A 27,901-nucleotide genomic window follows, 5' to 3' on the forward strand; every position below is an offset into this window, starting at 1 on the left:
CACTAATGGCAGAATCTCAGTCCCATTTATTCCAGTTCACAAAACTGGCAGGTCAGCCTCTTCTGGGAATCTGATCATTATTAAATTAGCTGTATGGGAGCTGAACTCATTAGAAAGTCAGCCCCTTAACATACAAAGAGCATGAGATGCCTTTTCATTTGTGGGTGTGCACATGTGTTTTAGGGTAAGGAGTAAAGGCTGGTAATGTTTGAACATGTGTCCAGAATTTAAACAAAAAAGAAAAAAAAAGAAAAAAAAGAAAAAGCATTGTAAGGCAGTTTCACAAGAGTCAGTTAAAAACCAATGAAATCTGTCGGCCTTATAAACTGAGGGCCAACAAAACAAACAGCAGTACTTTGTTCCCTATAAGTGAACACGGGTTCTGATAGTATCGTTTGTTTTTAAGCCATAGGCTTGGTAGGTCTTCTCTTCACTGGCAAAGCTTTTTGATGCACTATTTATCCAAGTTTGGGTTAGGGTTATGCCAATTCCACTTGATCTGACCCTTTTTCCACACACAGCTCAGCACATGCTACCCAGGCAGCACTTGTCAGCAGTTGTCCTCTGACCAGCTGCTACAGAAAGGCAGCAAGAGCTAGTCCACGTCCGAGCTTCACATGAAAGCCCAGAGTGCAAGGACTGCAGTTGTAATATGAGGACTGAGTCCCTGCCTGGCATGAGCTGGTGAAATGCAAGGAAGAAAAAGGGATTTGCACAAACTAATACTTTGAAAGAGAGTGGGGAAATACCACTCCTCTTGTGCAAGCTTAACAGAAATTCAGCAGCGCTCAGGGTCACCGGGGCCCGCCTGGCAGCAGTCTCCAGACGTGTGTTAGAGGATCTCTCGTGCAATACCAATTCAGAGAGCACTGTTCCAACTGCTGGGCCACTGATCATCTGACATCCTGCAGCTGCCCAGTTATTCAGAGAAAAAACCAAACCCAAACTCTTAGGAAAATGCCCATGGATCAGAATGCTGCTTAAACAACAAGGCCTGCCTTTGGCATGCAAGGTAGAGATCCATAATTACATAAATGCATAGAGAAATGTCCAGGAAAAATGTCAGACCTGGAAGAACTAAAGTTGAAACAGAAACTATGTGATGTTGCAAGAAATGAACACTTATTTTTAAATAACAAAGTTATCCAAAGGAACAGCTACATTTTCCTTGCTTCTCTGAGTAATAGTAGTGGTGAAAAGATTCTCATCTTTTATGGAAATAAGTCAAAAAAGCTAAATTCTTATTGTAACTGTTACCAGTATCAACTAACATCCTACAAGTAACTTCCAGAGCATAACAAGATATTCAGTGAATATTTAGTATACAATGTTGTCTGAATTACCAGTTTCCTTCAAAGACCTACAGTGGCAACTTTAACACATATTTTTTCTTATTTTAAGCAGAGGATAGGCTCCCACAAAATTCCAGCTTGTATGCATTCCAAGCAAAAAAATCTCAATTATATTTGCAAATATCTATTTACAAAAGACCAAGACAGAATGTTGGCTATTGATTTTCCTACCTGAGCTCTTCAAAATCCTACAACTACTCTAAGCCTTATTTATATGTAAGTGATTTTTAAAATAGATTTTGGACTAGTCAGTGTGGTCTAAGGTTTAAAGGAAAGAGCTGAGAAACAGGAAACGTGGGAGAATTGGGTTGGATGAAAGCCTGGATAAAGGCATGCGGTTTGTTTGCATGATTTTTAGTTAATAACAAGGGAGATTGGGTGTCTCAGAAAATTCAAAAAAGGGAAAGAAAGCTTTATCCAACAGAAAAAAAACCTCAAAACCAAAAACCTTCATATGAAGGTAACTGAACTTGTGAATACTAGTGGAAAGTAGTTATGTGTCTCATCATTTAAAACTGGAATGGAGAAAGCCCTAGAAAATATTCTCCAGGGAACAACCTAGAATCAGAGAATCATAGAATGTTAAGGGTTGTACAGGACTGCAGAGATCATCTAGTCCCAAACCCCCCAGCCATGGGCAGGGACACCTCCACTAGATCAGGTTGGTCAAGGCTTCACCTAACAGCGCTGCCAGGGTTGGGGCATCCACAGCCTCCCTGGGCAGCCTGTTCCAGTGCCTCATAGTAAAGATTTTCTTTCTAACACTAGCTTAAATCTCCCCTCTTTCAGTTTGCATCCATTACTCCTTGTCCTATCACTACAGTTCCTGACAAAGAGTCTCTCTCCCACTTCCCTGTAGGCCCCCTTCAGATACTGGAATGTTGCTATGAGGTCTTCATGCAAGCTTCTCTTTTCCAGGGTGAGCAGCCCCAAATTTCTCAGCCTGTCTTGATAGGAAAAGCGTTCCAGTCCTCTTATCACCTTGGTGACGCTCTGCTGGCCTTGCTCCAACAGGTCCGTGTCCTTCCTATTGGAGGCACCAGAACTCTGTGCAGCACTCCAGGTGGGGTCTCAAGGGAGTAGAATAGAGGAGCAGAATCACCCTTGTCATCCTGCTGGGCACACCTCTTTTGATGCAGCTCAGAACTGGGTTGGCTTTCCAGGCTGTGAGCTGATGGCTCATGTTGAGTTTTTCATCAACCGTCACCCTGAAGCCTTTTTCCACGAGCCTGCTCTTAATCACTTCTCTGCCCAGCCTGTAGGTTTGTCTGGGATTGCTGTGACCCAGTTGCAGGACTTTGCACTTTGCATTGTTGAACTACATGAAGTCTGCATCTGCCCACCTTTTAAGCGTGTCAAGGTCCTTTTGGATGGCACCCCTTCTCTCCAATGTGTCAACTGCACCACTCACCTTGGTGCTGTCAGCAAACTTACTGAGGGTGCACTCAATCCCACCAGAGATATTGAACAGTACCAAACCCTGAGGGACACCACTTGTCTCTGGTCTCTACATGTACAATGAGCCATTGACCACAAGTCTTTGTGTGGGGCTATGCAGCCAGTTCTTCATCCACCAAGTGGAGACAGTGAAGTCCTGTGTCAGTTTGCAACACAATGCCTAGAAAGGCTGGGCCCGTGACTGCAGCAGTGTTGGAACAATATAAACAAAAATCAATCAGCTGAGTGTTCTTGTCCTCCCAGTGATACCAACCAGTGACAAAAAAAAAAAAGCTGTACAAAATCCTTTTAATGTATTATGGAAACAGTAAAAAAATGTTCTTTTACTGTTTTCCCAAACCTGCTGGTCTGTGTTAGGTATGGGAGGTTTAACGTGTTTTGTAATGGTTAACCTACTTAAGGCATGTTCAGATATTGTTCTCTGTGTGTGTGTGTGTGTGTGCACAAAGGTCTGATCTTTTGACAAATGCTTGGAGAGCTGCCCATTATAAAGGCAATTTTTTTTTTTTTAAAGGAGACACTCCAAAGATTCAGAAATAAGTCTGCAAGAATATGACATTCAATTATTTAAGGTAAAGAAAGGGCTAATTTTTGTAACATTCTACTGTTACACTGCTGATTCCAAGGCTATCTCTCTTCTTTGGTCCTCTGATGCTTACCCTCCTCCTAATCTGCAGACCAACACAAGCTTGAAGGGGTTGAAGACAAGAGCAAGGCAAGTAAAGCTATGACCTTTTGATGAGTGCTACCAATAAAGTTCATCTGTTTTCTGCTTTTTTCTTACCTTTTTTTCTGAATATTAGCTCTGTGCTCACATTTTTGTAATAACTTCCCAGTTAAAAAAAAAATTAAAATAATTTTTTTTCTGTTTCCTAAATTAAGCACATATAAGTAAGTCAATCTTCAGTTGTACTTTTTACTTTCCTTGAGACTGGATTACCAGGTACTTATTAGGATTTATTTGCAACTTTAGGGACAAGGACAACAAGAATTTATTGCTTCTTTCCTGAAAAACTTGTGATTTAATCAATTATCATAATTTTATATCACAGCAAGGCTTCTTTACCTGAGAACTATGAAGGTCAATCACACAACTTCACTACATGGAAAATATTATTTGGTATACTTGACATCTGCAGAAACTAAGCTAACATTTTAGCACTGAGAAAATAATTTGCAAAACATCCTTTCATTTTGAGTCCCTCATTGTGCAGGCTGTACAGGCATTAGAGGCTTCATCTTAGAGGTGAGAGTGCTAGCTCTGGAGTGAATCTGGTACCAGATGCTTAATTTAAATCTGATTCACCTAGTGCCTAAGTTCCAGGTATTTTCACATGATGAATTCAAGACTTTAAATTAAATTTAAAATTTTTTTAAATGTTAAGACAAACCTTTTTGTAAAAACAATAAAAATAATGAAATTGTTTACATCTCACTGAAATGCAACTATTTAATGCTAGCTTACTAATCATGTTAGTGTTGTTGATTAATCACTAAAATATTGTCACTTAAGTATTCTTGCTTAAACTTTAGATTTTCTATTGAGATATAGTTAACCTTATGATAATGCAAGATGAGTTTCTTCTGAAAATTTTGTCTTTTACAGCTTACCTGTCTTAACTTTGTCACAATTATCTAAAACTTTTCTTGTGTAAAATGTCAGTGTACAATGTCCTCCTTAAATATTACACTTTGAGTGTGTAGAGTGTTAAAACATACTTCTCAAAGTCTGTTCAGTTTGGGTAACAATCATGTGAGGCTGTAGGGTTACTGTATACCACTGGAGACAGAGTTCCTGAATTCTTATGAAGGAGACTTTCACTTGTAGGATTTTCCTTTCTTTCACTCATTCCTTCATATTTTGGCAAATTTGCTCATTTAGAGATGCAGGGATAACACAGAAGAAAGAAAAAAAAAAAAGAGTTAGTTTCAGCAAGATTCTACAGAAATAACTAGATAGAAAGTCATAATGAAAGTTTGTCTGGCCACAGGGTTGATTTCACCCATAGCAAGAAAAATCTTCTGAAAATAGAGACACACTGGGTGGCATGTATTTTCCTTTAACATGCTCTGGCTTCTTATGGAGTACTTAGTTTAAAGAATTTATCCTCCATGTTCATCAATGCCTCCATCCTTATGATGAAAAAGCTGATAAAGTCCTAACCTGTGGAAAGTACTTTTACATCTGGCATTATGTGGTTTCTTTCTCAGAAAAAAATGCTCATCTGCAAGTATTCAACAGCTTACATGAGTGTTATTTTTCCTGAAGACTTCTGCTTCAGAGTTTTTATGTACAATATATCAGGTGAAAAATGTCAGTCATGCTTGGTATGGCCATCTCCTTTTGTTTAAGTGTGATCATGTCTTCTTTTTTTACCATGGGAAAAATACGCGTCTGTGTGTCTTTGTGTGGATGTATCTCTATTCTTTACCACATTCTGAAATAGCAATTTAAAATGTCTTGACATTTTCCACAAAAGAAAAAAAAGCAATAACAAAAAACCCAACAACTTTGGAAAGAGTTCATGGCTGGAATGTTTCTGGGGAAAAAAAATTCACAGAAGATTATGTTTCAAAAGAGAGTGATGAATAATGGAAAGTATGAACTGTGAAGTCCTATTATATCAGTTGTATTTAGGTTAACCACATTTAATTTTTTTAAGTCCATAAATTCTTGAGAAATTTTAATCACATGATGGACTTATTTGTAAACTAAAATACTGCCCTGAAGGAGACACTGATTGTTGCATTCTGTTGTGACTCATGTGCATCTCTGGTTCAGGCTGCCAGGAGTCAGAAAGCAAACTAAGTAGTATGCAGTGACTAAATTTCCAATAGAGTTATCCTCAGGACACTCCATAGCATTTTTTTTAACACACTAATATATGAAAAATAAAAAGAGGGTGATATAAAACAGACTTTAAGTTTTAAACTTATCACTGTTTTCTTTCATTCTGTTAAAAGTAAAAATTACATAGTCTAAGCACACTTACACACTTAACAGGAATATCCTATGTTTTTGTTGTCCACTATATTCAAAATAGGCATTCCAACAAATGTACACAAAAACCTGTAAGACAGTATGTGAAATCCCTTTTCCTTAATAAAAATACTACTATTACTTCTGAATTTTTCTTCAGAATTCCAGTATGACCAACTACACAACAGTTCCTGTTCTCCAAATATCAGAAGTAAACCTGCATGCGTGCTACATCTACATATATATATTTTTTTTTTAAATTGAATTCTTTATTGCATTTCAGTGAAAATATAAATAAAATATTGAGTTTACTACAGTAAACTCAAAGCCACATCAAAGTATTGCCATCTGTTTTTCTCTTCTACTGACAAGACAAAGAGTTTTAAGATATATTTAATTAAAGCATGATCAGTGATTAAATATATCATGAGTGACAACATATGGTAGTAGTCACAATTAAAAAATAGTTGCTTGGGTTCCTATTTATCTGTCAAGTGAACTGGTTTATCTGCTATCATAAATGAATGTCAGATGTAATCTAATGGCTTTTTAATAGAAGGAAGCTTGACAAAATACTGGCAGATGGTATTCTGTGTAATGATCCAGACTGCAGTAATCTCAGTAATAACTTATTTTATCTATTTACCTGGCCCCAAACAAAGAAAGGAGGGGGAAGGAGAGGCCACAAAAAGATTCAAGTAGCCTGGGCTGCTTTGGCATTGTAAATGTTCAAATCACTGAAGCAGCACATTCACTTCTGTAGTGGGAGAAAACATGAAATTGATTAAAACAGTATAAATGCAACAGGAAGATCCTCCTCCTCCGCAGTCAGTTTGGGAATGGAAACTTACCTAGTTCTCATGGACTTTTGGGGTTGGTTTTTTTTTGTGTTGTTGCTCTGAAGTGGTCAGTTGAGGGGAAATTCTGTCCTTTAAAGGAAAAACATCTCATTGCACCACTGGGGCACTCCAGCAGGCTTTTTCTCAAGGAGTGGTGATGCACTCTAAAACAGAAGCAGTAACAGTAAGGAAGGCTTTGGAAGCCACAAAGGACTGCCGTGTGCCCTGAAAATCTTCCTTTTGCCTCACATTGACAGGGATCATGATACAGGACAATGATTATTTTTGTGTTTCCCTCAACAACTCACAGGAGAAACTCTAAACAGCCATCATGAACTTTAAGGACTATCTCCTGACTTTGTTACAGTTACAGTTCCTGAAACCTGAAAAAAATACTTGTGTCTTGTGAAATTCCATGTCAGATACTGAAAGTTCCATTGAAGTTAGAATGTGATGATCTAAGTAAATACAAGTGGAATCTTCATGAAGATTTTCATACATAATAAACATATAATAAGAAAACTGTTGCAACTACCATTAAATAGTAAGTCCTATTGGAATAAAAAAAGGTCTGTTGGACTTTTCTCTCCCTACCTCACCTACTGTGATACTTCTGATGCTGATAATAGTGCTGGGAAACTTGTTGATCTGTTGACTTGGAATAACCATTCCAATAAAAAAAAGGATGACGTGAACTTCAGCTCAGCACCAGTGTCACACAGTGTAAATTGAGATGTCACTACAATCTGCTCAGGAGGAGCTGGGTGTGATACTGGACTGTTTGCCGTAGTATTGGACAACAGAGAAGCAGCATTATACTGAGTTATACAGATGGTGGCGACAGGCAAGAGAAATACCCTGAGAAAATAGCTCTAATGTTTATGTCCACTTTCAGTCAGGCATCCAGCCTAGCTGTTATCAAATTAGTCTATAGTAGAGATGTACTTCTGTTTTTCAGGTGCCTTGAGAAGCACAAGTGACAAAGTTGTGTTATTTACCATTAGGTGTGTTCAGTCTTTATGTGAACTACTGTGGACAGTTTTAGCACTGCTGTTCAGCCCATCTGTGAAGACCTGCAAGGATCACGAGAGACAATTTCTGCAGCTAGCAATAATCTGCTGCTCCTTCCATAGCAGCATCAGCTACAAGATTTCTCATGAAGCAAGTGCTTTTCATTTACAAGCATAGTTCACCAATTTCTGGTTTGGAAGAACTGGCCCAATTTCCCATGAATCTCCAATGAAAACCTCAGAAAGATTTGTCTCATAAGACATCTGCTCAGGTCTAGTATATGGGAGTCACTGTGCTCAGACCTTCACCCTGCTTGAGGCTGGAGCATTGTTATGAGTTTTTACAAATGGTTGGCAGACATAGGGAAATACAAATTCTGGTAGCTAGGGCTGAGATGAAAACCTGTATGTTCACTCCCAGTCTGCAGAAAGCTTGTTTGTTTTGTTATAATGTGCCCAGAAAGCCAGTTTTAGCTCTGCAGGATGCCATGAAAAAAATATGTTTGAGAACAAGCCCACATGCAGATGATGATCACTGAGAATACACAGATAAACAGAAAAAAATACTGTATTCTCCCGATATCTCACCTGAACTTCTGACAACTGACATCCTGACATCATACTTGAAATGGAGACCTCAGCTATTCTGTAGCCTTAAGTAAACTCTGCAAAACCAAAGACTCAAATGGGGGAAACATCACCAATGGTATGACAGGTTCATGGGAAATCAGGTGCAGGAAGGATATAAGGAAAAAAGAACAGGGTTAAAGGACATCCAAACCCGATCAATTCCTAAAGAAGAGAAGGCTTTTAAGAAAACTTCCCCTCCTATTACCTGCACACCTAACCAGTACCTAAGCCACAGTAGCTTTTCTACGAATAACAAAAATACACATATTGAAAATATGGGAAACACTGACTTACAAAGAGCATTTTTTCTGCCTGCTACTTCTTTAATTTTATATAACATGAACTATCTTAGAGACAGCTAAAACTTCTGATGTATTCATATGTTTCATATATATGACTTAAATTGGATTCTCCTTCTCCAGTCAAGTCACATAACAAGGCTTACAAATCCTTAGTCCTTAAGGATTTTGAATATGTTTCCATTTCACATTAGCCCTCTAAGACACATTTAAACTCATTGATTCACTAACATGAACATTAGAAGCACACAAGCATATAGAGTGAGTTGACTTATCTGTAATCAAAATTTTTAACTAAGATCTAGGTCTTTTGTTTGAAGACTATATTTGGGAAAGATTTATTATGCCTCAGGAATTCTCTGTCAGAAAGCAAGATCTTGAGCAGTAGTCAATCATCTTGAGATATTGCTCCATAAATAATCTATTTTTTTGTTTGTTTGTTTGTTTGCTTCTACTATGGACATCACCTATTCCAGAAAAACCCAAAACACTCTCACAAATATTTAGGAGTGTCCAGAGTCTAATTTTTTGTTAACAAGTCATTTATTAATGGTCCTATTTTCTAATGAAACTGTTATTTCATTGCATCTGCCTTCACCTGATTAACACACCTGTGAAATAAGAAGTAAGAAAGGTATTTTTATTTCTTCCAAAGTACTGAGTAGCTCCTTATAGCAACAATTGATATAAGGGTTGTAATCACTAACAGCCAGACTACAGGAATATTCTCACAACTCAGAATTATCCTTTCAGTACTGTTGGGAGTTATTTTTGTTATATGAACTAGAGAGTGAACTAGTTATATGAATCTAGAGAGAGTTATTTATTTGGTTGTTTCAAGGCCTATAAAGTATACTGTAATGAGCAATTCTGTTTGGGAAACTAGAATGTAACCTTTTACATGGTCTTCCTTTTGGTGATTTGTTTTTTTCCTTCTTACCTATATTCACAATCAGTTTTTATATTTAGGGTCCTATAAAACTTACTGTAACAAAAGATGACAAAGAAGAGGGAATTTCTAAACTACAATTAAATCACAAAGTGAGTTTGTTTAAAAAGTTGCTGCACATTTTTAATTTGATTTTTTTTCTTGTAGCTGCTATTCAGCTGTGGTTTTAATTTAATTTTGATCTTTTGCCTGTACATTGAAATGGGAGTTGCATTTATAGCTGATGCATTCATAACCGATTTGTCCAGGTTTCATGTGCTGTATACAGCTTGGCATGCTTTCTTCAAGCACTTTTTTCTTTTGAACAGTGCAATTCTGTGCACTCAAATACTGTCCTTGTAGCTCTCTGTTTCCCTCCCCTTTACCTTTCTTAAATTTGAGTAGTCAGATAGTACATTAGTCCCACCACTTATAAGGGACTTTTCTTGTATTGCTTAAGATCTAGTCAGGGTGGCATAATCTTTTGTATTAAATATAGTTTTAAGTTTCCTTGGTCAAATGTCAAGATTCCACTGTGTATTAGCAACCACCAGTATTAGAATAAAACACAGAAGAGGTATATTTTCCTTTATCGTTTATTATAATACAAGAAAAACAAATCTAGAAAGCACATTTCACGGAGCACCATATTGTAACAAAGTTTTGCTGGCTCTCCTGCAGTGTATTTTTGACATTTAAACTATGACACACACATAGTCAGTACACACAGGCACCTACACCACGGCGATCTTATTAACAGACCCAAAGAGATGCCTCTTTCCAATGCAGACACACTAAGGTGCACAGAGGAACGCCAGTGTGAGGGCATCTGAACGCTAACTGAGCTGATCACTCTTTTGTTAGCGATCTTCATAAGCACACAAGCCCCCTCTGTCTCACCCCAATCTCTCTTCACTGAGGACTCCAAATTGGGCCCAACTGAATATGGATTTCCCACAGACATGGTGTCGAGCTGTACAAAACTGGCCAATATTCCCTACCTGACACCTCTTACTGCTTTGGTTATAGTACTGAATGAAAGTCTTTAAAACTCTTAAATCTATACTCCACATCACAGAAAAGCCACTTTCACACATGCAGAAACATAACTTCCCTCTGCACACACCTGGATGCATAGCACAAATACCTTTTTGAGAAGCTTTGTAGGTTTCCCCGCCAAGATCACCTTCCTAAAAATCACTGCATTTTGTTTTTCAAAGTGTTCAGACAGTTGTTCAACAACATATTTCATAATGTATTTTCTTCTTTTTAATATATGGGGCATGTTTTCCTGCTGCCTTAAATTTATGTCATTGTCTACACAAGGAAAGAGCAAAATTCTATAGTTTTTCATCTGCACAAAATGTTTTACATTCCTTTTATACAGTGCTAAATACAGATGCTAAGCACAGAACAATGTAGGATGATAGCCCAGAATAGCTTTTTACGTTGCTCAAAATGAAAAACACTGGAAGTTTCCCATACTATTGTTGAGACACAGTATTGGGGTCTCTATTATATACAGTAGCCTTCCAGAATACTTTCAGGCACCTATTTTGTGAGCCTTTGCTCAACATGTATGTCACACTGGAGCACCTCAAGTAATATAGTATAGTGCCCTGACAGTGAGAATGAGACAGAAGCAGATCCAGTCTCAGAGTAGACTAGACCAGCTGCGAAGTACAAGGCTAGAAAGGTAGTAAAATTTCTACCTGGTCCCAAAACAGCTGTTACAAAAATTTTGGGATATCAGATACATGGCCACTTTTACCATCAATTGAGGATAATGTATGACATTTAATTAAAACATTTTCAATAATTTTTTTTAATTTTCTAAAAAAAAAAAAAAAAAAAAAAAAGCTTATGTTTCTATCAGCCTCCTAGAAAATCCATTTCCTTTTTTTTTCCTTTATGTCCATTTGTCTTTGAAGAAAGCCCTGCTTTCTGACTAGAAGTTTTCTGGGGAAACCCAAGGTTTTACAAAATGCATTTCTGTCTTGATAATCAGTGAGGCTGGAATAACTATAAATTTTAGGCAGGACAGTCATATATGTTGCCAAGAAAGAAAAGAAGTTATTGTGTATTTTTATTTGTGGAAAATTAATGTGTTTTTCCCATTTACAGGAGCCAATTTTATAATTCCTGCATACTATGTGATAAACAGGCATCTATGAATTATAAGACAAAATAATGGAAATTAAAAAGGAGAGAATGGACTTGAAAAATAATTGTAACTTTAAATATGCAAATGATATTAACAAACTGAATTACTAATTCTGACTCTTTCCTCTGAGCTAAAGGTATGTTTCAACAGCTGTGCTAAACATTTGGCTAGCATTTCCCATATAAACAGTTCAGACTTCAAGTGTATAATGAGGAAAAGATGAAAAGACTTACTAGTTTAAGTTTTACAAAGGCTATGGAGTTGCTATGGTTTAAAAAAGTTTCCGATTACTGAAGAATAGGATATAATAAGGAAAAGATGCTGTGCTCGGTATATCAATGCAGATTTTCAATTGGATTAATGTCTACATCTTTACTCACCTGAGTAAAAGGACAGTGTGGCAAAAATAGAAGAGATTCAGAGGCAAGGAAAAATATGGACTTGTATAAGAATATGAGTTATTGTTTGTCTAAAGAAACAAACAAAAGGTATGCAAATTTCTGTATAGATTATATAATGACCGACATACAGAAGAAAAATTAGGATAACTTATCTTTAGTGGTTTAGCATATAACAGCAAGAGAATGACATTGAAGAGCAGCCAATTTAAATATGAAAGAAAAAAATCTGTTTTCATTTTGTTTTCTTTGATCTTAAATGGGATGGTTTTTTTATTTTAGTAAGTCTCACAAAACATTTAAATCTCAGACCTCAAAATCAGCCTCTCATAGGGATGATGAGACATCAACAATCACTTTAGATAAGGCAAAAATAATAAGGGCTGAAGCTAATAAAAATTCTGTAAGTTAAAAACTATTGCACCTTCCCCTGAAGCATTTGATACAGTCAGAGGTAGGATACTGGATTAAATAAACCATGTCGTTTGGCTATGTTACTGTTTCTATGATAATAGGTTTTAAAAATTCAGTTATACATCCCAGTTAGTCATGAAGATCTGTAACAATCTTCCACACTGAGCTATGATTTACAGTAACAGGTAGGAGAGAATAATTATTATTAGTGGTCTTAAACACCACTTATATGTGCATGCATATGTATACACATACATAAAATTGTATTCTATACATATGGATGCACATATAAATGTACACACACACAGACACGGGCCTTCTGAGAAGTGGGGCTCACCAGGAGATCTGAGGAACACTCTTTACACCCTTCTCCAGTGCACATTACCAACTCTGTAAGTGCATGTGTGTATTAAACAGTGTATGGAGGAAAATGTGAGAAGAATGGGAAGCATGAACCTGAGTATGGGAGAAATTACCCATGTTACTGCCACTATTTCAGATCTGTGCTTGAAAACACATTTCTGAATTCCTCCTACACTGACTAAGTTGACCAACAGCCAAGCTAGAGGAAGTACACAATATTAATGGACATTGTGAAAATTAAAGCACCTACATATTTTCTATTTTTTCCTATGTTAGTATCAACACATCATATTACTGACAATGGGCAGAATGAGAAATTAAAAGACCTAATGTGATTTTTGCCACTTTTTCTATTTATCTGTTTCATGTTTCTGCCAAAGATGAGAGAAAACTTGGATAGTCCCATCTCCATATGGGTTTTCATTTATCAGCTCTAATAGGTTAGCTCATTGTAAATACGACTTTTCATTAGGCTTGATTAAATAATTTTAGTTTTAGAAATACCTAAACTTAATATATACTCTAAGTTCACAGTATCTCTTTAAACATAACAATCAATTCCTCATACTCATTCATATGAAAGTTCTGCCATCTTTTACACTTATTCACATTAATTTGTCCTCCCTGTTTCTCTTCTGGGAAGGTTTTCAAGAACATGAGTGAAACAGACTTATCAGCTCATCTGGTAGCAGAACTGCAGCTAATCATTTCTAAGTCTGCAAACAACTTTCAGATTAACATAGCTATAAACTAGTTTCGGGTATCTAAGATAGCAAAAGTCAGCACGACTACATTTAACAGGGTAAATGACAGGATAGGTTTGCGTTTCAATGAGGTAAAGTTGTGCATAAGTTTCCCCATCCCCAAAATACACCCGCAAGGTCATTATCTCACATTAAAAAGAAAAAAAAGCAGAGAGAAATAAGTTATTTTTTATAAGCTAAAAGTGAAATTACCTTTAGGCCTATTGCTAGACAGAAAGAGATGGAGGTGGATAAAGAAACAGAGGTGAAAAACAGAGAATATTGATAAATGTGTGTTGTTAGCTCTGAGAACCAAGGGTTTGGTTGGCATCAGCTGAGTTTTGTCTCAGGATGCATGCTCTAGATGGTTCTCAGTGTTGTCTTATAAATAGTGCAGGTATTTCAGTTTTCAAATGGTAATGGGCTTATTTGATCACCTTTGTCTTTTTGGTCCAACTCCATAGATTTTAGCATCTTTCTCAGCAGGCACAGGCCTGCACACTGGATACAAACATGTAGGTAGCATTACATAGTTAATATACTGTGCAGAGGTGTCCACAGAGAGTACAAATACCAGCAGACAAAGGTTCATCTTGCTCTGAACAGCCAGTCTGCCTGTGCGCTGCATTGCATGTGGTTCCTGCAGTCTCTGAACAATACATTTTCTACCAAGAGAGGAAAATTGCCACACTGCGCTGCATCTCTATACAAAGTAATTGCAAACCCCCTGCTCTTCCCAGGTTCCTTGCATTGGCCACAGGGGTGTCAAGAAGCATTTCTGATGTAAGGTACAGCATTGCCTTTCCATGGAATGCCTTCCAAGCAGAAACCCTTGCTCTGCCTCATCCCAGAACTGGAGCTTCTGAGAGACAGGTCTTATCTCACCACCCTACCTGCTTGCCAGCAGCACCTTTTTGGAGAAGCCTGTTCACCTCTTCTATCCCAGAGCAAGAGCAGGAGTGGGATTTTTTTACTTGACAATGTTTCTGTGGAGCTAGATTTTTGTTTAATTTTCTTTTCCTAGTTAACATTCACTTGAATTGTTATCAAATGTGTTCTCCTGCAATCATTGGAAAGATTTTATTCACACTAGCATATGTTTTCTTTTTTTTTCCCTTTTGCATCACCTTAAAGGGACACATCTGTTGACATAACTTCTGTGGAAAATGGATTTCATCTTTTGCTGAAGTTTTGTTCCAGCCAAAGCCGAACCTCTTGAAGGTTGTAGAAAAAGGGGCCTTTGCCTCCCAGGTAGGCAATTTTTTGTCTCTGTACAATGCATACTCGCTCAAATGAAACCCCGTAGGCCACATTGGCATTGTTGTCCATGCAGTCAGCCACCACTTGGCACTGAGGTGGCAAGGAAAAGTGCTCTAGGAGCTGGTGAGCAGCTGCGCATCTCTCTTCCTGGCTTCTGTGTTTCTTAACTTCAAATGAAGAGGGAGAGATTCCAGGAGCAGCCCAGCCATCTGATGGGTGAGCTTCATCAATGTAGACCAACAGAAAGTCAGCCACACCAGAGAACTCCTCCACCAGCTTGCTGAAGGCTGACAGCTGGCTTGTGAACGGTGGTCAAGTAGCTGAGCCAAAGTTGACCACCAGTGGCCTCTCGGAGTTGGCAAAATCCAGAAGGTGGCATTTAGTTCCACACTTGCCACCAACATTCTTCCAGCTGCTACTGCTGCCATCACTGCCCTTGGCTATGTGGATTACACTGGAGTTTGGGGCTTCTCCTCCCAGTTTGACCTGTTGGCAGAACAAATTAAAACACAGCAAGTTAGTGTGACTTGCTTGTGCAGTATCCTTATGACTACTTTTTTCAAAATAGTCACCTGTTCAGAGTACACCTAACGAGTCACATGGGGACAGAGCAAATAATCAAAAGCAGCAGCTTCAAAATGGTCATCTTGTCCACCTGCACTCCCAGTTCAGGAAAATATGGCATGCCTAACAAGTATGCTACTTCATTAAGGTTAAAAAATTTGATAAGAGGTCTGTCCTGTCCACTACATAAATGGTCCTATCCACCCTTATGTATTTGGAGATTTGTATTTGCTTTTCAGACTACCTCAAATTTCTTCTAACTTTCCTCTGTGAGACATTTTTTTTTCCATTGGCCTTTTTCCATGAGCTCTCTCCACTTGATTCACATTGTCCTTGAAGCTCACTGTTCAAAACATCAACAGTGTTTTTATTAATTTTCAGTATAATCAGACCATTACTTCATGTAATGAAATAGCTCACAGACTACACCTGTTTATATATTCTAGATGTTTGCTTTTTATGAGACACCATGACTGTTTTGGCAAAACAGTAGCCTGTTGATTCGGATTAGCTAGTAAGGTGTTATAAAGCCTAGGTCCCTTTTCAGCCTACAACCTAGAGTTTAAGCCATTTTTCCAATTCTCAAAAATCATTCTGCATTATATTCCTGATCTTCACAACACCCTCAGTGCCTCTTAATTTTGATAGATTTGCAGATTTGTATATCCTCTTCCATCCTGCAGTCCAAGAACAAAAATACTCGAGTACCCAACACAAGAGATCTCTGCAGATGCCCACTTAATATATATATACTGCTTTGACAGTGGATCATCCAAGATTGTGCTCTCTAAAATTTCTTCTAACCACTTTGAAGTAATTTCATCAGTGACTGAGTGACACATTTCCTTCTACTGCAATATTTCTTTACAAGATGGTTGGGGAAAAAAAAAAACAGCAGGAATAGGGGAAAGTTTATATGATGGCTGAAGTAGGATGACGAGAAAATTAACTGTCTCAGCTCCAACTTCAGATCTAAGACCCAACAGACAATGGTGGAAAGGTCATTTTGCCTGACCACTTCTATTTGCAAGTCTATAAAAAAAAAGAGACAGAAGAAAAGAAACTCACAGGAGGGAATGCCAGAATAAGGTGGAGCCTGCAGAGGGCTCCAAGATTCTTAGCTGATAACTACTATAGAACCACAAAACATTATTGCATAATACAATTAATTTTTAAGGAGCTCTGCCACAGCAATTCCTATGTCTCTGCCATTAACACCAACCTCTAGTACAACAATGCGATTATCCTTTTGTATTTTCCTTAGATTATCCTTTTGTATTTTCCTGACTCATTCTATCTCTGTCCCCTATTTGATTATGTTCAGAAGTGTTGCTTTGAAGGAAACATACAGAACCAAAGTCTAAAAGTCTTTCACATTTTATATACTTCCTTCTGAAGCTATGCTACAATGAAAGTCTATAGAAGTTAACACCACATGAGAACTGTGTAAAACCTGAATAAATAACTGAGTCCTGGTGCACTTCTGTTTTACACAGCGTTATAGGGTATCAGACGCAATATAGGAGTCAGATGCAGTGAGAAGCTGAGTGAACAGCTGAATACTGAATGCATGCAGTTCCTGCTGCACATAGATCCAAAGGCAAGTAGCTTTCTGATACTCCATTTCTCCCTCAGAAAGCTGACTACCTTGAACAAATCTGCAGTTATTCATAACTCTGCACTATTTCATCAGAATAACAATAGAAGCAAAAGTCTAATCAAAGCAAAGTTTTTAAGACACAGCCCTTAAAGCTTCCAGTCTTCACAGCTATATGAGAATGTCTCACAGCATGTTGGCACCTGATTATAAGCATTATTTTGACTCCTTTTGATAGGGCAAATTGAAACACAACCATGCCACCATTCTCACTCATTGATCAGCAAGAAAGAGAACCACAGAAAGAAAAATGCCCTGAGACCCACAAATCTCTCCAGGCCAAGCAGGTGGTGATCCTGCCACTGGAAGCAGAGGATGTGCAGCTGCAGCACAGTCAAGAGAACCGATGATGCTCTGGGAAAGCAAAGCCCCTTTTGCCCCCATCCCTGTAAACCTGCATCTGCAGCATTGCTATCTGTTAGAGCCCTAGTAACCATTTAAAAAAAGACTTGTGCCTCGCCTTTGAAAGCAAGAGGCTTGAAACAGCTGAGTTTAGGACCTGATGTGTGAGCATGCTGTCCACTGGACTCAGAGAAAGAAAATAACTATATCCCAGTTTTTGACAAGAAATTATCTGTTTGGGGAGGCAGGCTCAGAGACTCAGGCTCTTGCATTTAAGAAGTAGCATTAAACATCTTACAGTACTTAAGGCCATCTACACCTTAGCAGGTAGCAGGTAGTCTTTTGTTCAGCTACTGATAATTTCTCTCTGCCATTCTGTGACGTAAGATAGGTAAGGCAGGAGTGAGTAAGGTAAAGGGCTGCGCTTGAACAAAGAAATATACATGTCAAGATCATGTGGCATCCATATAATCACCCTGGGGGCTTCATTCAATCCAGAAGCCAACTAAACAATTCAGCAATTTGTGATAAATTGGTGACTGCCAACAAAAGGGCACATCTCGTGAAACACACACATGCATATCTGCACAAACACTAGATCCCTCTTTACCTAGAAAGCTTAACTGTTCCTGCACTACCATACATGCTTTTTCAGAGCTAGATTGCTCAGAATGTGCCTTTTGGGCAAAGCCTGACATGTAAGTATTTGTGCTGCACCCACTCCCTAGATGAATAATGGACCTCAGTATTTAAGAGTGTGTGCTCATCCAGTCAAAGAAAAGAAGTAATGACATGTAATTTATCTCACAAATCACAATTAAACAGCACACTTCAAATTTCTGATATTTGCTCTCCCTTTTCAGAGGAGAAGAAAAATAAAGGTAAAAAGAAGCACCTATAAGTCAGGAATGAACAGAGCTGCTTAGGACCAAAGAAACATCTGAGCAGCTGTTTCTACTTACTCCTCAGGTTTTGTTTTACAAAATTATCATGTCTGAAAATACCTAGCCACCACTCTTGAACTGGGAAACCACAGGTTGCTTCTTGATCATTTTAAGCAGAAAGAGAAGCTATATATCATAAGCTCCACACTACCAACTCCTCATTCAGGTCTACCAAACACTTTTATTTCCTACGCCAGTTTGCAAACCCTGAAGAAACAGACTAATAAAATAACTTCCAGCAGACACCAACATGGGAATGCCCTTTAAGTCCTATTTAACATTGATACCAAAGATGGCAACATATTTTCTGTTCTTCAACAACACAAGTTTGCATTCTGTCTCTCATATTCCTTATGGACTATAAAAATAGATGGAGATAGGAAACAAAATACAAAGAAGCCCTTATCCATCTATACAGCTATACATCACCTTACAGCAGTTTCTCTTCATTTCCCACAGCCATGAAGGAAGTCTCATGGCCGCAGGTTACCTATCATTTTAATTTTTGTTTCTAGGAGTGCTTGTGTTGGGTTTTTTCCCCTTAATGAGACATCCTTGCCAAGCAGGCATTCACGAGGCATTTTCTGCTCTTGTAGAGAAGTAATTAGGTCGGTGCCTTGTTCCATGCCAGTGTCAGGCACTCCAAAAAGCAGCCCTGCCCAGTCGTTAATGCTTAAACATAAATAGCAGCGGCAGATCCACTAATTGGTCTTGATGATGCACTGACGTTCCCAAGGGACTGTTTATTTCACCAGACTCTGAAGCGATTGACAAGGATGACAATATCATCCTTGCTGATCATCTGCATTGTAGGCCTTGGCCATCTTCTTTGTTGTTATTTATTGAAAGAAAAAATAGCTCTTGGAAAAGAAAATCAATGCAATGAGAAAACAAACAAAAACACCCATGTATTCAGCCAAACTGCTTTTGAAACCTTACACAAAGGCAGGCAAAATATAAATTCTGAGAAACAAACCAGCAGAATTCCCCTCACACGCAACCCAGCATTTCCATAATCACGTACTTTTGTGCGTGAATATTTGGCCATTCAGTGCCAGCCTTCTGAATGAGGTAGAAACCGAGCAGCACGCAGGCATCCCCTCCCACACAGCCTGCATGGGACACGCAAGGTAGGCCAACCAAATCTGAGAGCCAGCCCAGCCATCAGCAGAGGCAAGCAGCAACACCAAAGCAGTGACTTGCATCATTTGTGAGAATTTTGTGTTTGCCTGACAGCCTGTTCTCAGTCTGCATGCAGAGTGAAAAGGGAACAAGATTGCTGATGCTTTAGCACACAGTCTGCAAAATGAAGGAGACTTAGAAGCAGGAGAGAAAGCCCTATTCATTAACTGCAGGCTAGAAATAGCACATACTGCTAACTTTGTTGTACATTTTCCATAAGGACAAGGTAAAGCCCTATGGACAAAATATTGCCTCTTCATTTACCTTTTCTTTTTTCCTGTTTTGCTTTTATCAATTTCAGCATAACCTTCCTGGGATCCTGTGCACTGGAATACAGCTTTCATTCCCTGCATCAAGGATTTTCACACAGTTTGGAAGACTCATCAGGTTGTGTCAACCCCCTAAAAAATAGGTGCTGCCAGACAAATAACAGTTTGTGATATTAGTCATTTGAATATGGACATATTGTGTTGTGTTTGGGACTAGAGTGCAGCAACTGGTAATGAACCGAATCCCTGCAGCCTTTAGCTTTTTTTTTAATTCTCTGCTTTGATTTGATCCCATTCACCTTCATCCAAATCATAATTTGGCTCTGGTTGGGGAATTCTACAAACTATTATTTTTGTTTTCTTTATTTACATGACCCAGAGTTGTGCAGTTGATAAAATTAACAGGACACCCTTGTCTGGAGTAGAGTAAAGGTGCACAAGTTGTTCATTTGTCTTGGGAAGGTGGCAACTTGAATTACTGGAATCAGAGAGTAGAGACTAGAAATGACTCAAGCTTTCCCAGTCTTTTATTTAGGATCAGGTATGTGGAGCTGACGGAGGGAAGTGAGAGACAAATTAACAGGGCACAGTCCAGATAAAAATAGCTAGTCAAATGCTGCTCTCTCCATTTAAAAGCCGCCAGTCCCACAAATGAGTATGCATGGCACAGGGAAAGCATAAAGGAGCCTTTTGCCTTTCACTCTTGCAGTTAATTTTAGTTCCTGTGATTGAGGAGCCTAGAGCAAGCTTCTTAAGGGCTGTATGTTTCCCTCAAGATGGGAGCATGGCCTACTACACCATGGCCACTGGGATCTACCTATGGATGATAGAGGCCTTCATCAGTTTTTGTTACTCAGCACATGAAGGGAATTTGATATTCATTTGGATGATGGTTTTTTACTTTTTTTTTTACCCAGCTTTAGCACTGTATGAATACACAGTGGTGGTTTTGACAGAGAGGTAGAGCCAGCACGCAAGAACAGTGCACGATCCTCTTCCTGAATAGTCCCTGTTAGCTAATTTTTTTGTGTCTATCACAGCAAAAGGCGGGTTTTTTTGTTGTCAAAGCTTTGATAGCAAGGCCAGCACTCCTTCTAGTCAGTTTTTCACACATAGGGGTGAAAATGGAACAGTGCAAAGACGTGGTGTGGAAGAAGTGAATTTAGATCTGCAAAATGAAGTGGGATGAGACCCCATGTGGGATAAAAGTCCTCATATTCCTTTTCCTGCCCTTTGTTTTGAATGTTTGAACTCTTAAGTTCCATGGGACCGACTCTCTGCTCCTCTTGTTGGGACATGGCCTAGTACAGTGGGACCCTGGCCTAGGTTGGTCCTCAGACACAACTATAACAAACATGATTATATATTAATAATAATGACAAAGTTTTAACAATAATTACAATGTCAAGCCCAAATACCATAGAATTTATGTTCCAAATTTTGCAGAAGTTTTAATTGTGGTTTGGTTCAGTTTTGTTTTTCTCACTTCTTTCAAGATTGTTTTCATTTGCAAATGTCAATGAAAACAATTCTGCTAAAGCTGAACTTTGTAAAACAAATAAGATATTTTTAATACCACACGATGTCTAGTTCTAAACCCTGAAATTATACAACAGACTTTCTTTCACAAATTCCCTTTATCACTGTCAATGGCAGAGAGATATACTTCCTTACCTTGCCAGACAAAATGAATACAAATAGTAAGTATGAGGGTTGTGTCTTTGTTTCAATCTTTAAAACATTTTCCCAAAAAGCAAAGAGTTACTTGACAGCCAATGAGCAGGTAGAGGATCATGCTTTTATTTTACTTTCACATATATCTTTGTGATAATGTTGTGCAGCACGCATTTAACATGTCAGGTTTGGGACTGTTTTGCTTTGCATGCTGATTTATTTTAGATGATGTACCTACCAGGCAGGCAAAAGCAGCCAAAGGTAATTTAACTGTGCCTGCCCGAAAACCCAGGAAAATCTCACTAGGTATTTACTGAACCACTCTGCTTGCTGCTACATCCAGAGCTGGGCCTACGCCACGAAGCTGGGATCCTGTGCCAGCCATTGCCCTGTGTTGGGACTGTCATGCCGGAGCTTGCTGCTGGCCCATTCTAAAGACAGTAAAAAGCTGTACAAGTACACACACACACCCATCACCATCCATCACTTGAGATACCAGCATCCCTCTGAGGCCCATGACGCACAGTTACGCACGTCTCTGTGTATGTGCACATGTGCATGTTGCCACCATAGGTGCACTACAGCATTCCTAAGCATTGGGCTGCTGCAGGGAGAGGCCATTAAGGTCTTCCCTCTAACTACCCTACACTGAGGTGAAGAGGGAGGATTTCCTCAAGGATAACATTAAAGCTTTCTACTCGAGACCATGAATGATAGCCCTGCCTTGCTGAAACACAAAGTTCATACCTGGCACTGGAAAAGCTCCCAGCAGCAGGAAGGCATCGCTAATGGGTGCAACCATTTTTGAATGTATTTTAAATGCATTTTAAGATAACAATTTCTCACCTTTGGAATCGTAGAAAACAGATTCATCTCACTACTAAATAAAGCATAGAACTTAGCAGGTAAAAAAAAGGTTTTACTTTTTTTTTTCCCTAAACTTCTTCAGCTTTTTCTTTGGATTTTTGCAGATGCGTGATACATTCAGTATACATGCTTTAAGCTAAAACAAATACCTCACTGGCATTTGTAGGAATACCCTATGTAAATCATGGTTACACTAACACCCTCCCAAAAAGTCTTGGTTTTTTCTCTCTCAGCAATAGCTGTGGCTGCATTCACATCTGTATATATGTGTACATAGACACATGTATATGTGTATACATACACAGAGAAATGAGAGAGTCTGACTCCTGGAAAAGTAGCTTAGGTATGCTAATATATGTGCACTTTTGCCTTTTTATACATATATGTATGTACATATATAGAGACAAATATGTATATATGTATAGATCTTTATACGTGCAAACATATAAAATTGTAAATACCTACGCACACACATATAAAAATAATATTTAGAACATTTGCACTCTTTCAATTACAGAAAGTTAATGTAACTTGACTCTGTTTATCTCTGTTTATCTCTGTTATGATGATTAGTTTGGTCCTAAAAACTCCCTTGTAATGTAAGACATGCTTGCCTCTTGGAAAATAACAGGAGAATGGTCTATAAATCACAAAGCTGGTGCAGTGTAGACAATATCAATATTGAGTCTGACATATATTGAACTCAGAGCTAAGGAAGTAAAAAGAAATATATTATTCATTAGTAAAATTTACATTAAAAATCATAATAAAAGAGCAATTATTTTGATTCCAGGATGATTTTAAAATATGGAGAAAACCAGTCATACAGAATGTTCCAATAAGAAAGAATACTGAATATTCTCTGCATACAATACAACAAAATTTGCATTGCCTCCCCACTGAGGATGTTAAAATCTTCAACTGTTGTTAGGTAATCTTGCCTATGAAATAATTGTCCTCACCAAAAAATCATATGCAATGATACTTAATAATAACAAAAAGCAGAAAAAAAAGTTGACATTTGTATATTAATAAGGTTTTCTAGACAATGAGAAAGTAAATCAGAATAACTGTTTTGAAATAAACTCTAACCATTACAAGATCATATCTTGTACACACTATTCCTTGAAAAAAAAAATCAATTCTGGGACAGTGCATGCTTTCAAGGCAAAGACCCTTTCTTGTAACAAATTTACCTTAATTCTGAATATAGTATCTACTCACAGTGTTTTTCTGGAATAGCTTCCAATAAATTTTTCTTTGAATAGAAATTTTACATCAAGTACTTTTGTGAAAAATATTATGAAATGTACTCAGGAAGATTCTGTGTGAGTGACACAAAACATAGTAAAACCAAGCACAGTTAGTTCTTTGATCCAGTCTTCTGCTAACTGGCAGTCTAGCTTTGGTTATCTCAGACATCTGCAATTCTGCTAGTCTACATGAAAAATGGTGATTTTTCTCATAAATACTGCTCAGTAGAATGAGTTAGAGTACCTTTTTAAGTAATTTGCTAATACCTGGCTTTAGCTGGCAAATTGGAGCAACAAGCAATCATGGTTATGGTATCGGCTACATTTTGCCATGCTGTATAGTGCCCTGATTCCATAATATTTTCATTTCTCGCATATTGTCTCAGATTAAGATATCACAACTGGGTAATTCAAGTCAGGATTTAGAAAAGGGCTAGTTAAGGAAAAATATGCTTTGCGGGACATTCTTTGATATATTTCACTATTTCTCATGTTTTTTAAATATGTTACAAAGCACAGTATGTTTCAACCTTTTTCAACTCTACTAGTACAACTTTTCAGATGAAACTTTTTCCTTTTTCTTCCTTACAGAAGCAGCAGAAGATTCTCATCTGTTGTGGGGGTGATAAGACTTCTTCCAATATTGCTTCTCAGTTTATTTTTTCCCCTTTATAATTTGATTTCTATACTTAACTTTCTGTGACAAACAAGAGTTTCTAAAGATCTGCTGTCCTTATGGCCCATAATTCTATTAAGTAAAACAGTCTTTCCATGAATCGTTGGTCAATTCATTTTGTCTTAAGGACAGCTGCCATGAATGGACTTTTTCCTCTTTTTGGAACAAGGTGATAAAATTTGGTTATGTTTATATGCATTTCTCTGCTGAGTTCATTGAGGCCCAGAGTTCATTCTAGGAACCTTATGGCCTGATTGACCTGAACAACCTAGGTGATTTGATCATGATAAGGGAGAGAATAAAATTACCAAAGTTCAAGGTATGAGTTTCATTGCCAATACCAAAAATAACACAGAGTCATCATACCTGTAGCTTCCACGGTTAACATCAATGATACTGAAGGAAAGGCAATGCATGACTTTGGAAGCTACAGAAATGCATGCAATATCTTAATTTTTAAAAATTGTGTGTAATTTAAGCAAAAAGAGATTGAAAATATCTCATGGATTTAAGGTTTCTTACAGTTTCACGACTTCTCCACACCCCAGGCCACACACAGATTGCAAATATGGGACCTCCAAACTTGACTGTTGCAGTCGTGCTACCAACTTCCACTGGAGCCTTGACCAAGTCATGTGTTAACTGTCCTGCCTTGCCTTGTCTTTAAAATGGGAACGATTGTGTTCACTGACCCATTTAACAAGGCCACTGTAAAATGTACTTACTTAATGTCTATGAAGAGAATAAAAGCAAAGACTAGAAGGGCTAGAATAGTGGGCTTCATTCAGCATTATTTTATTTGGGTAGCCAGCTGGATGATTCCTGGGGTGGCAGTAAGAGGTTGACCCATTTGGCAAAAGCTAAAGTTATTTATATTTGTCTTACACTGAAACCTAATGTCCCCATGGCTTAGGTTTCAGTCTAAGCAGATGGTATTCCATATCACAAAGCCAGCAAACACCAACATCACCAGCTCTTCACATTTTTAGATAAGAGCAAACACAAAGGCTTTTGTAGAGGTGTGAAAGTGAACTGGGGGGAAGGCAATACAAAAACAAATATTTCAGTAGAGTATCTTTTGGATAGGACCCTTAGACATCACATGGAGTATGTTAAATTAGATGGTCTAAATAAGACAACAAATTAACAGACTAAGCACTGTTTTGAAAGCCACAGAGCTCTGAATCCAGTTCTTCTACTTACTAACTGGGTGGTCTGTGCAAGAAATATCATGGGTTTGGGTCCACCTTTTCAATCTATAAAATGGAATTCTAGCTACCTCATGAGACCTGGGCAGTTCCACCGGGTAATGTTTGTAAGAAATCTTAAAAGGAAAAGTACATGTTGCATAACTGTTACTGGCTTTATTAACTTAAATCACCAGGCAGCTGTCCGACAGCTAGTCAAGTTCATTTTTAATCTCTGACATGTCCCTCTGTCACTGCTTTCATGAAGGAAAAGTGCCACTATTTCAATTTGTGCACAGTTTTACTATTACTTGGATGTCTCCTCCAATATAAAAGTTAATATATGAGTAATAGAAAATGCCAGTGTAATGACCATGGTTCATTTCTATATTTTAAGTAAAACAACTCTAGTTACATAGCTAACCTCTATGTAGAGCTCTATCTGAAGATGCAGTCTTTTTATAATATCTGAGGATCTCACATAACAAACTACAACTGCGAAAACATCTAGAGTATTTTACAATTACTCTTACAAGAAGATCTTGAAATACTTAAAAAACATGAAGATTATTATTCATGCTGCTGGGGCAACTGAGGCACACCTAAACTAAGTGACGTGGACAAGGCTGCACAGAGGGTTAGCAGGGAGTCAGCAGCTCCAGAATTTCGTGAATTCTTAACCCCGACTTAGAAGTACCGCTCCTTTCAGCTTAGTATAAGCTCCCATCAAATTTAACATCAGATAGGAGATAGTCTGCACCACAGTCATTCCCTTGCCTTCGCCGCTGACGAGCGGGATGCTCATCCCAGCTCACCCACCCCAACCCCACCGTCCCCATCCCCGCGTACTCACCTGCTTGTAGGCGTCCAGGAGGAAGCTGTTCCAGACGCAGCGCAGCCCCTCCGAGGTCAGCATCCTCCGCCACTCACCGCGCCCAGACTTAGAGCGGCTCAGAAACAGAACCATGTGCTTCAGGAGAATCACAGAGTCATAGAGCGCAAGAAAGAGGCAATTGGAGAAAAAGACCGGCAAGATCTGAAGCGTGATCAATAAATCCACACTTAGCAGACCCATCTTCCTTGCTGCTTCTCCTCAGCCGGATACCTTCAGCTCTCTTTATTGCTCTGTACCCTCATTTAAAAGAGTAAAGTAAAAGGCATTTCAAAAGCCTCATTACCCCTTTCACAACTGCTGTCTTTAAAATAAGCAGAGATAGTTAAGTATGAGCAGGCTGGTTAAAATCATAACTGCACGATACTCATTCAACTGCAAGCTGCTTATTTTTCAGAAATTTAGATGTTAACAAAAATTCTCTTAACCAGGAGACCTGATTTTGCTGAAGAGAGAGGCAGCTGTGTTTCCAGTTCCCTGCAGTTACAAAATTTAAGCTGAGACTGTTAATTGTTAACTTTCCTGCACTATCCCATTGTTTCCCAGCTATTTAAGCACTGAACAGACCTCTCATTTCTGTGTCAGTAAAGCTAGCTCCCAGGTGCAACAATACTCTTTAAAAAAGGTTTATGTACATAAACTTTCTGTTCCTTCCTCCCTGCCTCCCTCCCTCTCTTTCCCTTTCTGCCTCCCCCGCCCCCCCCCCTCCTACTCCGCGTCTCTGTATTCCTGCCTTCTTCCTCTCGCACTCTCTCTTTGCTATCTGCCTATGGTGCAAAGTGCTCTCCCCTCTGGAGTCCCAGCTTGCTTCCCTGAAGCCTTTTATACATTCCCTAGCTAATTGCTGCAATAGAGAAATGAAACCCTAATCTTAGTAAAGATCTTGACGTCAATGTAAAAGAGGGCTTTACTTTGGCCAGGACTGCAGTGAATAGAAAAAATTAAATTCTCAAAACTTTTTTTTTTCCCTTAAGAGAGAGGAGAAAAAAAAAAGAGACACGGAGAGCAAGGGTGGAACTTTGCTTTCTTTTGAAAAGGAAAAAGAAAAAACCCAATATGCTTCTGAATGTTCTTACAAAATGCTTCCAAATTTTGGAAGAAGTATTTTCATGTGACATGGAAGGTGACACAGCAACACAGACTTCTGTTGTTGATAGGTTTTCTCTTATGGTTGTTTTTTCCTTTGTCCTTTTGTCTTTTGTAGGAAGGTGTGTGAGTGGATGCATCCCAAGAAAGGGAACATTTCTGTAAATTTTTCTCCCACCTGCCTGAAGTACATATATAGTGTTTAAATATCTTTTGTTGTTTTCTTGGTAGGTGAACACCTATCACTGAATTCATCTACTGATATGTAAGAGTAGGAGATAAGAAAGGAAGAAAAGTAGTTTTTGATGGATTTGGGTTTTTGAAGCTAAATTTCCCTGCCTAAAGAAGTATATGCTTCAGTCGTAAACGCTGTTAATCAGCAGAGCTTGAAGGACTTTAATATACCCCTGTGATAGCTACTTACATCCTCTAGTCTACTAAGGTTAACTAACTTTTGGTTAAAAGCTTGT

General features: G+C 38.3%; 1 protein-coding gene across 2 annotated transcripts; it reads right to left on the minus strand.

The window, feature by feature from the left end:
- Positions 1-10,074: 10,074 nt before the first annotated feature.
- DIO2 (iodothyronine deiodinase 2) lies at positions 10,075-27,014 on the minus strand. 2 transcript variants are annotated; one of them, XM_069018013.1, is made up of 2 exons: positions 26,307-27,013; positions 10,075-15,324 (listed from the first exon to the last, which is right to left on the minus strand). In XM_069018013.1, the coding sequence occupies exons 1-2, from the start codon at positions 26,526-26,528 to the stop codon at positions 14,707-14,709; spliced, it is 840 nt and encodes a 279-aa protein (XP_068874114.1). In that variant the 5' UTR covers positions 26,529-27,013; the 3' UTR covers positions 10,075-14,706. The 2 variants fall into 2 exon arrangements, with proteins under 2 accessions (XP_068874114.1, XP_068874115.1); XM_069018014.1 differs by having other exon boundaries at positions 14,752-15,324; positions 26,307-27,014.
- Between the last annotated feature and the right edge of the window lie 887 nt (positions 27,015-27,901).

This window comes from Aphelocoma coerulescens, chromosome 5 (assembly GCF_041296385.1).
Source record: "Aphelocoma coerulescens isolate FSJ_1873_10779 chromosome 5, UR_Acoe_1.0, whole genome shotgun sequence".
In the NCBI taxonomy this organism is placed as follows: domain Eukaryota; kingdom Metazoa; phylum Chordata; class Aves; order Passeriformes; family Corvidae; genus Aphelocoma; species Aphelocoma coerulescens.